The sequence below is a fragment of the Lagopus leucura genome, unplaced genomic scaffold, assembly GCF_019238085.1.
Source record: "Lagopus leucura isolate 7727_CA_CO unplaced genomic scaffold, USGS_WTPT01 178-3_obj-0_obj, whole genome shotgun sequence".
Taxonomy (NCBI): Eukaryota; Metazoa; Chordata; class Aves; order Galliformes; family Phasianidae; genus Lagopus; species Lagopus leucura.
The window spans coordinates 7,941-20,592 of NW_024967934.1; the positions used below are offsets into that span (position 1 = coordinate 7,941).

General features: G+C 48.9%; 2 protein-coding genes and 2 non-coding genes across 5 annotated transcripts; 1 reads left to right on the top strand and 3 right to left on the bottom strand.

Moving 5' to 3' along the window:
- Positions 1–390: 390 nt before the first annotated feature.
- Positions 391–7,333, top strand: SERPINH1 (serpin family H member 1). Of its 2 annotated transcripts, none has more exons than XM_042894141.1 (5): positions 391–552; positions 3,311–3,927; positions 4,101–4,199; positions 4,589–4,821; positions 5,000–7,333. In XM_042894141.1, the coding sequence occupies exons 2-5, from the start codon at positions 3,345–3,347 to the stop codon at positions 5,300–5,302; spliced, it is 1,218 nt and encodes a 405-aa protein (XP_042750075.1). In that variant the 5' UTR covers positions 391–552; positions 3,311–3,344; the 3' UTR covers positions 5,303–7,333. The 2 variants fall into 2 exon arrangements, with proteins under 2 accessions (XP_042750075.1, XP_042750074.1); XM_042894140.1 differs by having other exon boundaries at positions 3,314–3,927.
- A 2,896-nt stretch (positions 7,334–10,229) lies between these two features.
- Positions 10,230–11,356, bottom strand: RPS3 (ribosomal protein S3; the record flags this gene model as incomplete). The annotated part of the gene is made up of 2 exons (XM_042894142.1): positions 10,230–10,298; positions 11,099–11,356. A coding segment is annotated over one exon (255 nt), but the record flags the coding sequence as incomplete, so codon positions are not given.
- LOC122193373 lies at positions 10,893–11,029 on the bottom strand. Its single transcript, XR_006182879.1, has one exon. It is a non-coding gene; the product is annotated as a small nucleolar RNA SNORD15 (small nucleolar RNA).
- Positions 11,357–11,791: 435 nt separating the features above from the next.
- LOC122193372 lies at positions 11,792–11,939 on the bottom strand. Its single transcript, XR_006182878.1, has one exon. It is a non-coding gene; the product is annotated as a small nucleolar RNA SNORD15 (small nucleolar RNA).
- Between the last annotated feature and the right edge of the window lie 713 nt (positions 11,940–12,652).

A 12,652-nucleotide genomic window follows, 5' to 3' on the forward strand; every position in this document is an offset into this window, starting at 1 on the left:
CCAAGGAAACAAGGAGACATTTCAGAAGGCAACATGTGGCTTGAAAGTGAAGTCAGATGTTAAACCTCTGCTGCCTGTGGTCACAGCTGGTCCATCGGGCAGAGCCTGTTGCAACAGCCTGAAATGCCATGAAGTTTAACACCCTGCAAAAAGAGCAGTGACACTGCAGAAGGTGCAACGACGTGCTGCACCCAAGCAGTGACAGCCTGCACCTCCTCATGCACAACCAAGCAGTGGGGGCACCGAAAAAGCTCTTCCAGAGCCCCATATCAATGCAGGAGCCCTGTTAGGACTCGGACTCAATCCCAGCCCCCGGATCCCCCCCCTTTCCAGCCGCCCGCTCCCTGCTATTGGTGGGAGGCCGGGAGAGTTCACTCGGATCCTCCCCTTCCTTTCTCCCTCCCCAGGCTGGATTTTTTTCTTTTCTTTTTTTTTTTTTTTGAGAGAGGTTTTCCCAACTTCCAGAAGTTTCTTGCCGGCCCCTTATATACCCCCTCCTCTGGACCGGGAGGTGCACAGGGAAGTGAGCCCCGATCCTGCACTGCTCCGAAGGTAAAAGGAAGGGGGTTGAGAGCCTGGGCACCCGCACTGCAAAGGGAGGAGGATGCAAGTTGTTATTTGGGGGCTGCCTGCTGCTGGCCAGCTCCATAGGGCAGGGGTATGGGAGGGTGGGTGAGGAGGGGGGTGAAGGCTTGCATGGAGGTGGGTTGGGGGTGCGGTGGGGAGGTATATGGGTGAGTTTTGGGGATGGGGTGCCCCATAAGCTGTTTTGCCCAACTGTGCTAAAGGCAAAATGTTCAAAGGTCCCCACCATTTTTGCTAGAGGTGATTGCAGTGTAGTTGAACCAGAAGTGTTTGGTTTTTTTTAGGGGGGGGAGAAGGGGGATGAGAAGAAGGGAATTATGGAAACGCCGACTTGGTCTGAGGCTGGAGAAAGCCATCAGCTCCTGCCCAGCCTTGGGGACCTTGGGGACCAGCACTCAGCACAAGACTACTAACCTCATCCTTCTGCCTGCCTTAACAAAGCCTCACCTCCTTCTGATGGCATGGAAATAATGGCATTTGCTCCAAAGTCCTGGTTCTGGTCGATCCCTCAGAGCCCTGCTGAGCAATGCAGGATGCCACGCTGGCACGGGGCGTCCCCTCGTAGGGCTGGGCTGGAGGGCTGCAAGAGAGGATGCAGTCTGTTGCACATTCCACCACTGTTATCTGGATCTATTTCCACCCTGGGTTATCGATTTGCCCATAATCTCACTCCTAAGTGAAGAATAGGAGGAATTTCTCCATCTCGCTGCTGTGGGCTGCAATCGCTCATCACAGCCCAATGCCCCAGGCTGATTTTTGGGTTTTTTTTTTTGGCCATTTGCTGAAGAAGTGAAGCATTTTTAGGCTGAGGATGTGAGCAGCGTGGGCAGCGGGTTGCTCGCAAGAGAACTACTCCCTGTATCTCTTTTCTTTCAGAATGAACAAGGCAAACGTTGACCTCACTATGAAACAGTTTCAAGGTATCTTTAGAAAGGAAAGGGGGAGGAAAAAAAAAAAAAAAAAAAAAAAAAAAAAGCAAAAACTTCCCAATTCTAAACGGCCACCCAATGTCAGGTGCGCCTTCAAGTGTGTTAAGGGCAGTTCTGAGCCCTTTGCTCAACCTGTGGCTTTGGGGCAGCTGGTGCAGCACTTCCCTCCAACAGAAAGCTTGCTCCCAAAAGGGCTTTAGGGTATAAATTGCTACGTAACTCCCATGCTGGCAATGGGTTCCTGGTGCAACTGCGCACTCCTTGCTTCGGGCTGTGTGCGTGCGTGCTTCCTTCCATATGTAATCCCAGCGGGCCCTTCGCTTCCTGCTGGCTTTGCTTTAACCCTGAAACAGCCATGCTCTCATCCCTGCGTGTACTGGGATGGCTCCAAGCAGGGTGTGAGGACAGAACCACTGGATGCAGCCCCATGGGAGCTGTGCTGGCTTTGGGTGCGAAATTGGGATTTAAGGGGTGGGAATGGGCCATCAGCAGGCTTGGCTGTGAGCACTGTGAAACTGACAAGGAGGAAAAGTCTAGCTAGAGATGGGGTGTAGGCAGATGGTTTCTCATTGCAAATACATTTTGCTGCTCATTCAATAGAGAGGGAGGCCAAACAACCCACTGGAGGACAAATGCATTCGTTTGGAGCTGGTATTCCAGTGAGCTTTCCGGACCAGCATTTAGGATTGGTCAGGCTGAGGATGTGTTTTAGCTTGGACCTCAATGGGAATGTGTGTGCTTATGTCGAGATGCATCTACCTAATGCACATAGATGCTAAAAAGGAGGAAAGAGGGGTTTCAGCAGCTCCCTTTTTTCCCCTGACTTCCTGGCAAAACTGAACAGACAAAACCAAGAGCTGCACAGCCAGCCTTGGATTTGCTGGCTGGGCACTGGCACAGGCTGCCTGGGGGAAGGGCAGGGGGATGTGGCCCCACCACCCCCAGAGGTGTTCCAGAACCATGGGGATGTGGCAGTGAGGTATGTGGTCAGTGGGCATGGAGGGGTGGGTTGGACTAGATGATCTTAGCAGTCTTTTTTGACCTTAAGGATTGTGTGATTCTCGGAGGGCGCACCTTGTGGGAAGCTCTTGTGCTCCATCTAGTGCCTAAAAAGCTGGGCACTGAGTTCTGTGGGGGTCCCCGTAGAGGACAACCCCCACCATACATTAGCCCTGGGCTGGAACTGTGCTACGTGGCCCTTAGGCAGCAGGAACATCCCACTTCTAGCTTTTCCTGACCAGTGCAGAGGTTTGATCTGCTGCTCTGGGGGCAGAAATACCCATTCCCCCACCCTTAAGTCATTGACTGTACATAGAAAAGAGAAGAATGGTCTCAAGTTCCACCAGAGGAGGTTCAAGTTGGATATTAGGGAAAATCTGTTCTCTGAAAGAGTGGTGAAGTATTGGCACATGGCTGTTCAGGGACTCAGAGAGTCACCATCACTGGAGGTGTTCCAGAGCCGTGGGAATGTGACACTGAGGGACGTGGGCATGGTAGCATGGGTGATCTTGGAGGTCTTCTCCAATCTTCATGATTCTACAATTCTGCATGAACATAATACAGTAAAAACAGGCTAGAAAGGAAGCTTTCATTCAAAAAATGCTCAGGTCCTGCATTTCGGATACAGCCTGGTCTCTTGCTTGAGGGAAGGCCCAAAGTGGATTTGGGATCATTGCATTGCAAGCACAGCACGGATGCAGATGCTCCTAGAGCCTAGGTGTGGATTTCACTGGATGGGTCTCTAAATGCTCCAGGGATGGCTTGGGACACACTAATGGTGAACCCTTCCTGCCCAGCAGGTCCCCAGACGTGTTTGGTGCTGCCAAAACCATGCAGCTTCTCCTGGTGCTCGCTCTCTGTGGCCTCGCAGCAGCTGTGCCCTCGGAGGACAGGAAGCTGAGCGACAAGGCAACAACGTTGGCCGACCGCAGCACGACGTTGGCCTTCAACCTCTACCACGCCATGGCCAAAGACAAGAACATGGAGAACATCCTGCTGTCTCCCGTGGTTGTGGCTTCTTCCCTGGGCCTCGTGTCCCTTGGAGGCAAGGCTACAACTGCCTCCCAAGCCAAGGCCGTGCTCAGTGCAGACAAGCTGAATGATGACTATGTGCACAGTGGGCTGTCGGAGCTCCTCAACGAGGTGAGCAACAGCACAGCCCGTAATGTTACCTGGAAGATCGGCAACCGCTTGTATGGCCCTGCCTCCATCAACTTTGCCGATGACTTTGTGAAGAACAGCAAGAAACACTACAACTATGAGCACTCCAAGATCAACTTTCGGGACAAGAGGAGTGCCCTGAAATCCATTAATGAGTGGGCAGCCCAAACCACGGATGGGAAACTCCCAGAAGTCACAAAAGATGTTGAGAAAACTGATGGAGCCCTTATTGTCAACGCCATGTTCTTCAAGCGTAAGTGCTGCCTTCAGTTCTTGCTACAGGTGACCCCAAACCCACCTTACGCCCATATACAGCAGCCTAAACCAACCTTGGGTCACCAGAAGCATATGGTTTCTCAGAGCACGATATATATATATTTTTTTGGTGCTCCCTTTTCTCAAATGCTGAATCTCTCTTTCCTGCAGCTCACTGGGATGAGAAGTTCCATCATAAGATGGTGGATAACCGTGGCTTCATGGTGACCCGCTCCTACACGGTGGGCGTTCCAATGATGCATCGTACAGGTAAGTTGCAAACCTGCCCCATGCCTCAGGACCAGCTGAAATGAGCTTGCTGTTGCTCAGTTTTCCACTAACTGCTTCCAAGATAACTTTGCTTCATGGGCAACGAGTGAGAGAACAAAGCGTAGCATGGCATAACTGCTGTATTCAGTCTGTGTTAACAGAGAGAATCTAGATCTGCTCTTAGAAATAAACTCTTAACTCATGATGTGAATGAAAACCACAGTTATGAGTTGCTGCCAACTCCAATGAAGCTGGGCCAGTTCCCAAAATGGCACTGAGACTTTCTTCCTTCAGTGTCAGGGGAGCCCAGGATGAACTGGCAGAAAGGCTGTGGCTATTTGCCCATACCCTGCATCTCACCATTTCCCATCTCTGATTCTGACTTCAAGGTCTCTACAATTACTACGATGATGAGGCAGAGAAGCTCCAGGTGGTAGAGATGCCACTGGCTCACAAGCTCTCCAGCATGATCTTTATCATGCCAAACCACGTGGAGCCTCTGGAGAGGGTTGAGAAACTGCTGAACAGGGAACAGCTAAAGACCTGGGCCGGCAAGATGAAGAAGAGATCTGTGGCCATCTCGCTGCCTAAGGTTGTCCTGGAAGTCAGCCATGACCTTCAGGTAAAGGGAGGCCCTTGAATAAAGCAGTTAAGCCTTGCAGCTATTTGGGGTGGGAGAGAGAAGTGGAGTAATGGACTGCCTAGGCTAGATCTTTTTCTGGTGCCTAGACTGACAGTGGATGGAACAGATTGCACTGTGTCGTGTTTGGGAAGGTTACTGACCTCTCTTCTCTTCCTAGAAACACTTGGCTGACCTGGGCCTGACAGAAGCTATTGACAAAACCAAGGCTGACCTGTCAAAGATATCTGGCAAGAAAGATCTTTACTTATCCAACGTCTTCCATGCCGCTGCTCTTGAATGGGACACAGATGGAAACCCTTATGACGCTGACATCTATGGCCGAGAGGAGATGAGGAACCCCAAGCTCTTCTATGCTGACCACCCCTTCATCTTCATGATCAAGGACAGCAAAACCAACTCCATTCTCTTCATTGGCAGGCTCGTCAGGCCCAAAGGAGACAAGATGCGTGATGAGTTGTAGTTTTTTTTTTCCAGAGCTTGTTTTGGTTTGCGTGTTTTTTAGGGGGGGATTTCAAAAAAGGGGAAACACTATTTTGTATCCTTCTCGAACTATGGGTGCTATTCAGACCAGGGTGCATTGTGATGAGAAACCAGCATACACTTTACCTCACCCCTAAATACAAAATCCATTGCACAAACCCACCTCCAGAGAACAGGGGAGCCTGGCACAGTAAGAAACCAAGTGGACAGGAACTGCCATGTGTTGTCTCAGCACTTCAGTTGAGATGTTTGGGCTTACGCCTCGGTCCTCCCTGCACCTGCTTAAGTACCTTGCATCAGCCCTGCAAAGGCACAAGCTCTCTACCTTTCCATCTCTAATGCTTCTGCACCTTTAGTTCTGCCTGCTTTTCGCTTGCTTTGGTGCCATGCAGCACCATGCTAAAGCTGCTCTGATTCCTCTGCAGTTGCTTCTTGCTTGTGGCAGAAGGCACAGGTATGCTGAGCTCAAGTGGTACAAAACAGAACAACCAGAGCAGGTTCTGTGCTTCAGCCCCAAGTGTACCACTGGGAGCAGAACAGGACACTGACAACAAGCAGGAGCTGAAATCCCGTGCTGTTGTGTCCTTCTGTCCTGCCTCACCCTGCTCTGGATGGCTGATAGATGCTTCCCCAGCAGCCAGCCGTCAGTCCTTAGCTAGAATACTGCAAAGCCAGGTGCAGCCTTGGTCTACGTTCTGCAAAATAGGTGGCTTTGAGATGTCAGCAGAGAGGCCAAAGAGGCAGGCTTGTACAGACACCTGTGGAATTATTTATGTGGCTCTCAGAATTATAAGGAGACTTTTGGGCTGACAACTCCAATTAAACAAACCAGGCAAACGGAGAAACTTCTGGTGCTCCTGCATCAGCACACAGGACTGTGAAAGAGTTTACACTGTGAAGGTTCCCCAAGTCAGAGGCAGGGCTGATACCCCATCAGCTTCTGTACCAGACCAGGGGACTCCTGCTGGCCTCTAGCAGGGAGGTGGACCAAGGCTCACTTCCACTTGCCTCAATATAAAGCTTTAATTTCCTTTACCTGACTCCTTAATGTCCCTTTTCTGCAGCTCCTCTAGCTCCCTGCTGGCTGACCTGGATAAGGGCACACTGAAAAACAAATGTATTTATAATTGTGTACGTATTTATGTCTGATAATTAGCAAGTTTCATAGCCTGCTCCAGCCTAAACTTGGAGGTTTATCCCACCTTCCTCAGATTAAAGGACACTGTCAGGTTAATCCTACTTAAAAGAACTGATGCAACCCCAAGAGCGTTGAAGCATGTGTCAGACAAGCCTTGCTGTGCACTGAGACACACTGCAAAGCAAGACATGACAAGACTATTGAAATAAGAGAAATCTGGGGTGTCACGTTAGCAGCAGTTACTTGGAACGAGCAGAGACAGCGTGACTGCATTGCTTTCCTTTGTATTTTCCTGCCAATGCATTTGCTGTCATACAAGCCCAATACTGCACTTTTTTCAGAGCACCCATGTGACTGTTTCCACTTATTTATTAACAACTAACAAGTTGTTACTTCTTGCATCTTACCAGAGATCTCATACAGCAAAAAACTCAACTTGCAACTCCAAGTTTAACCTGTCTGCACCTTCTCCAGATTTGCAAGTTTGACAGTTGCAGAAAAGCAGGTCTGCCCTAAGTCTCATCCAAGCCAGCCATGCAGGGAGGGCTTGTCCTCAGTTTCTTCCTAGTTCGTACTCCCAGGTGCTTTCCTGACTGTTGGGCAGAGGAGGGAACCCACAAGGCTGTACCCAAATGCAGAGGAAGCCTCAAACCCGGCGTGTATGCTGCACAACCTGACGAATCAGCGCACTGAAACCCATATGCTGTACCACGTTATGGAAGATGGGGGGGGGGGGGGCAGGGAGAGAAGGGGCGGGCAAAGCAGCAGATAGGGTAACTCGCATCGTTTGGATGCAGTTGGCCTATGGCTTCTCTTGTCCCTGTACCACACGATGACCGTTGTATAATTTTGAAATAAAACTTTTCCAGTGAACCCCTGGGCAGCCAGACCGACTTGCAAGGCTTGGCAGGAGACAAAATACTGTGTTTAAAAAAAGCACTTCCAGACATTCCTTGGCGTTATTAAATCTAGCATGCCTTAATCTGGAATTTATAGACCAATGCTGCGTGTGCACATCGAATTCCCATGACGTCTGTGTCATAGGAAAGGAGCTCTGTTACTAAGTATGCAAACTTGCAAGTGTCGAGCATCTTTAACACTGCACAGACAGGAGGACCTGCTGCCCTTCCCTGCTGTGACATTCAACTGGGCAGCAAATATCTGTTAGATAGCCTTGCTGACTGCTCAACTGAAAGCTTCTTTGGCTGAGATACAGTCAAAGGAAATGGAGAAAAAAGCAAGAACCTGTCGCTTCAGTCAACACAAAGCTAAGCCTTAGAAAATCTGGCAAGGTCTCACACTGCTGGCCTGTTTTTCCACTGCTGGAAAGGGATTAACATGCTGGCTATCCAAGCAACCATCTGCCACTCAGCCACAAGCAGAGTTGCAGATATCTTCTCTTTTCCCTCCACCAAAAAAAGGCAGGTGCACACATCCGTGTGCAAATCCCCAGAGCCTGAATAAGGACCAGGTGCTTGAGGGATCACAGCCTTTTTTACTGCAGAAAACTGCAGCATCCCCCCCCCAGCACCAATCTTGGCAGTCTCACAACACCATCAGCCTACAACGGCATCATTTCAAGCAAGTTAAAGCTACTTCAGATCTTCCAGAGCTCCTGAGCCTTTCTTACTCCCAGACTGTCTTGTTACAAACGTGTTTTTTATCGTTGAGAGGACTGCAGTTTAATGATACAGTTAACTAGTAAAGCTGTCCACTGTAAGATGTGTGCAGGAACCTGAAATCAGACTTGTTTTCTGGGACCCTGAGACAGCACAGCTGTTTCTACCGAACCTAGCCAGCATCTCCAGCATCACTCTGCCAGGCCAGCTTTCCAGGAGCCTTGTCAGAGATGCCAGCAACAGGAAGGCTGAGGCTCACGCTCACACATTGCCAGACAGACCAGTTCCTGATGCTGTCTGTATGAAATTCCAGTCCTTAAGTTGCCTGCCTATTTCCTGCAGAGAATAGCTTGGGTTGGAAGGAACATTAAAGCCCTCTTTCATGGGCTGGCTGCCCCTGTATCAGGCTGCTCAGGCTCCCATTCAGCCTGGCCCTGAATGCCTTCAGGAGCAGAGAATCCACAGGATTCTCTGGCCAGTTGGTGCCAGAGCCTCATCACTCCCCAGGAGAAGAATTTCCACCTGGCATCTAACTTAAACTTCCCCTCTTTGTTTAAAGCCCTTTACCCTTGTCCTATCCCTACCAGATCCTGCAAAAAGTCAGTCTCCCTGCTGTTTGAAAGCTCTCCTCAAGTACTGAAAGGCTACAAGGACGTCCCCCCAAAGCCTTCTCTTCTCCAGGCTGAACACCCTCAGCCTGTCTCCATGGAGAAGTGCTCCATCCTTGAGCATCCCCGTGCCCTCTAAACCCACAGCCCCACGTCCCTCCTGTGCTGGGGGCCCCAGGTTTGAAATGCAGTGCTCCATACAGGGCCTCAGAAGGGCACACAGAGGGGGACTGTCCCCTCCTCGCCCACTGTCCCCTCTGTTGGTGCAGCCCAGAGGACTGCTGGCCTTCCAGGTTGTGAGCACACATTGCTGACTTCTGTCCTGCTTTTCAGGAGCCCCACATCCTTCTCTGTAGGGCTGCTCTTAGTGAGTTCTCCTCCCGTCTGTACACTTATCTGGAACTGCCCTGACCCAAATGCAATAGAAAATGGGAAACTGGATGTAAAGGCACTCTTCCTAAGGAAAAAAAAAAACCTGCAGGTTTGTATAATTTCACTTAATGAAACAAATGAGTTCCAAACTGCTCAAAATGCAAACAAAAAGCTTGTGAACATCATTATCTCTTGTGATATGCATCACAGTGACTTCAATATCAGCCTGAAAGTTAATGGAGTGCTCATGCTGACTTCTCCAGCCACAGGGCTTTCACCAGACCACAGCAGGCAAGAACAGCACCAACACTCTGCACACAGCAGTGGAACAGAAGAGAGAACACATCCCTGTCTACCTCATCTAATCCTCAACTTAAGGATCTATCCATGCAACCCCACAGCTCATTAAAGCCAGTTTGCAATAGAGCAATTAAGAGACTGTCTATTCAAGCCTCAAAGGAAGATGAGTTTTTCCTCAAGCATTTAAATATGTGTGCATTTAAGTGCTTAGGACAGGTCTGAAATCTACATACACACAAAGAAATGTACTTTTTTTCCTCATGTAACGTGTGAATGCCTACCACAAAGTTCCAGAGGATCACAGAATACGATGAGTTGAAAGGCACCCACAAAAGGGCCACTGAGTACAATTCTGGGCTCCACAAGAACCACTCAAAACTCCAATCCTATTTCTGTGGTCCAAATGCATCTTCAACTCAGGTAGACTTGGTGCCCTCGTTCCACATCACCATGGACAAAGGTTACTTTTCCTAACAGGAGATGTGAAGCTCTTCTCCATAGCCCTGAAAGCCACACAGCAAACATCTCTCAGTAGAAAGGGAAATTGAAACACAGAGGTGACAAAAGCATTTAGTAGAAAATACAGTAATACTTCAAGTGAAGCCTGAGAGATTGCAACTGCTTTGGACATTGCTAAACAAGCTCCCCTCCTGGAAGCCTTGGAGAAAGACTGCAATGTAATTGTCAGTGGACTCCAAACCTCTCTCTAGAAATTAGCACCTTGTTCCCACTCTGTTTAGATCAGGATCTGTTAAGTTCACTCCAGAAGGTCACACAAGCTGTAAGAAATGCAAAGAAATTCCTTCGTACCAAAGATTCAGGCTCTTCCTGAATATACCTTGCAAAAAAGAAAAGCACCTCCACAAACACTGTCTTTTGTGATTTTATTAAGAGATGTTTTCAGGACAGTCAAGCTTCTGGTTGCAGATGTTGTAAACCCTACAATAACAACAAAAAAAAAACAACAAATAAAAAAAACTGAGTGAGATGGTGGCAAATCATTTCCTACAGCTATTTTCCTACCCAAAATGCTGAACAAGGCAACTCCAAGTGTTCCAGTTACATCTCTCACTTCCTACATTTTAGCCAACGACCTCCCCCTACACGAGCAAGTCTTGCTAGTCAGATCCCCTTGTTTCACTGCAGCCCTGCACACCCCCTGAACCCTTCTTGTTCTCGTGAGGAGTTTCAGTCAAAGCACAACCCAGGCTGGCTTTCACTAGCAGCTAAGGAAGCCTTCTGGGAAAGGCTTTAGGCCCTGTGCCCCCTGCTGCCCCCCTCACAGAAAACAGGCAGAACTTTCAAAAGCACCAGGCTGCACATTTTCATCGGTGACAACCCAGAGAATTTCCACTGATCAGTTCATTATAGAAGCGACTCAGCAGGAAAGACAGGAGTTCAAAACTTGGTGATTTACTAATGAAACTAGCCTAACATCAAGCTTGATGTACTGGCTTCTAAGAGTCAAACCTCAACTGGATACCAGTACAACCACTGCTTGAAAAATAGCATTAAAACATCCAAGCATTGAGCCCTTCTCAGACAAATGCCTCTAGGTCACTCAAATTCTGACCCAAGCTCCCCAGACCCATGCTGTAGAACACAGCAAGAAGCAGGGCACTTGGACAAGGACTTTCCCTTTCAGACTCATCATCACATCTTCATGGAAGGGCACGCTCAGTGTGCAGTTCAACTGAGTCTGCATGCACAGTTCACTCCTGCTGCTCACAGGCACTCACCTCTCAGGCAGTGGGAACTGGCTGCGGCATGGCTGGCTGTTCTGGTTTGCCACCTTTCTGCTCTGAAATGGGGGTGGTGGGCAAGATCTCTTCTTTGGGTTCCACAATGCTGACATGATCTGGAAGAGGCTTTTTGGGGCCAATCTTTCCACTTGGGTCCCATGGCAACATAATTTTGACTTTGATTCCAAGCACACCTGCAGTAAGGGACAGAACATTAAAGATAAGCTCATTGGACACAAAGTTACAAAAGCTAAGCTACCTGCACCAAAACCATCTCTCAACAACTCTGAACTGATGGAAGCTAATTAAAAGTGACAAAGCATAAAAATCTACCTAATGTAAATTTACACTGGTGTGTTTATCTCTGTTAAACTCACCGCCTTTGCTAACTGCAGCCTGGGATGACTGTGATGAGAACATGCTATAACCTGATTCTTTACTATGAGAGTGGTGAGGTGTTGAAACAGGCTGCCCAGAGAGGTTGTGGATGCCCCATCCATCCCTGGAGGTGCTCAAGGCCAGGCTGGATGGGGCCCTGGGCAACCTGTTCTAGTATTAAATGGGGGGTTGGTGGCCCTGCATGTGGCAGGGGTTGGAGATCCACGATCCCTGAGGGGTCCCTTCCAACCTGGCCATTCTGTGACTTTCCTGGGATAGCTCAGCTGGCCAATTGCACCATATTCTGGTATCCCTTCTCAGACAAATGCCTCTGAATCAACCAATGAGGAGGACATCCTGTCCAAGGCAGCCTTAGCACTGCACCACAGAACATGGCACTGACCAGGCTGTGCTGGCACAAGGACATCCCTTCTGACTCGTCATCGTATCATCACTGAAGGGAGGACAGAACAACTCTGCTCATGCTAATCTCTTCACATTTGGTGCTCTGAAATGCCTATTAAGATGCAGAAGTCACTTGTGTTTTAGTGGGAAAGGACAAGGGGATGAAAGCTGGCTTGGCTGGTTTAGCTGGAAGACTTGAAAGAGCGCAGCTGTGGTGGGAAAGCTGTCAGTAATGCTTGCTTTTTTGTGGGTCTCATTTCCCTGGGAGCCAAGAGACAGAATCCAGCAGCTCTTGAACACAGTCACTATATGTACTTATAAGGTGTTATGCTACCAGGCTCAGAACACAAATGAGTATCTGGAAAATCTGCATGTTACCAAGTGGAAACTTCAATCCCCACTAGCAGCAAAAGCCAGTGAGCACACTAAATCCTCCCACCCACATAACAGATGAAAATAAAGGTCTCCTTCAGATCTAATGCACAAGCTCCACTAGTGAGAATTTGGTTGTGGTAACTGGAGAAAACAAATTTTCTGAGAACACCCAGGGACAACACAATTGAAATACTCTCTAAGATCAGAGGTGCACTGAAATCTAAGTTACCACCTCACAGATAAGTGAAATCTCCAGCTTGAAGGCACAGAATGCACTGGGTTTTAAAGACTTGATGTACGGTTCACAGAATCACAGAATGGTTGGGTTGGAAGGGAGCTCAAGGATCACGAAGCTCCAACCCCCCACCAATGCAGGGCCACCAACCTCCCCAT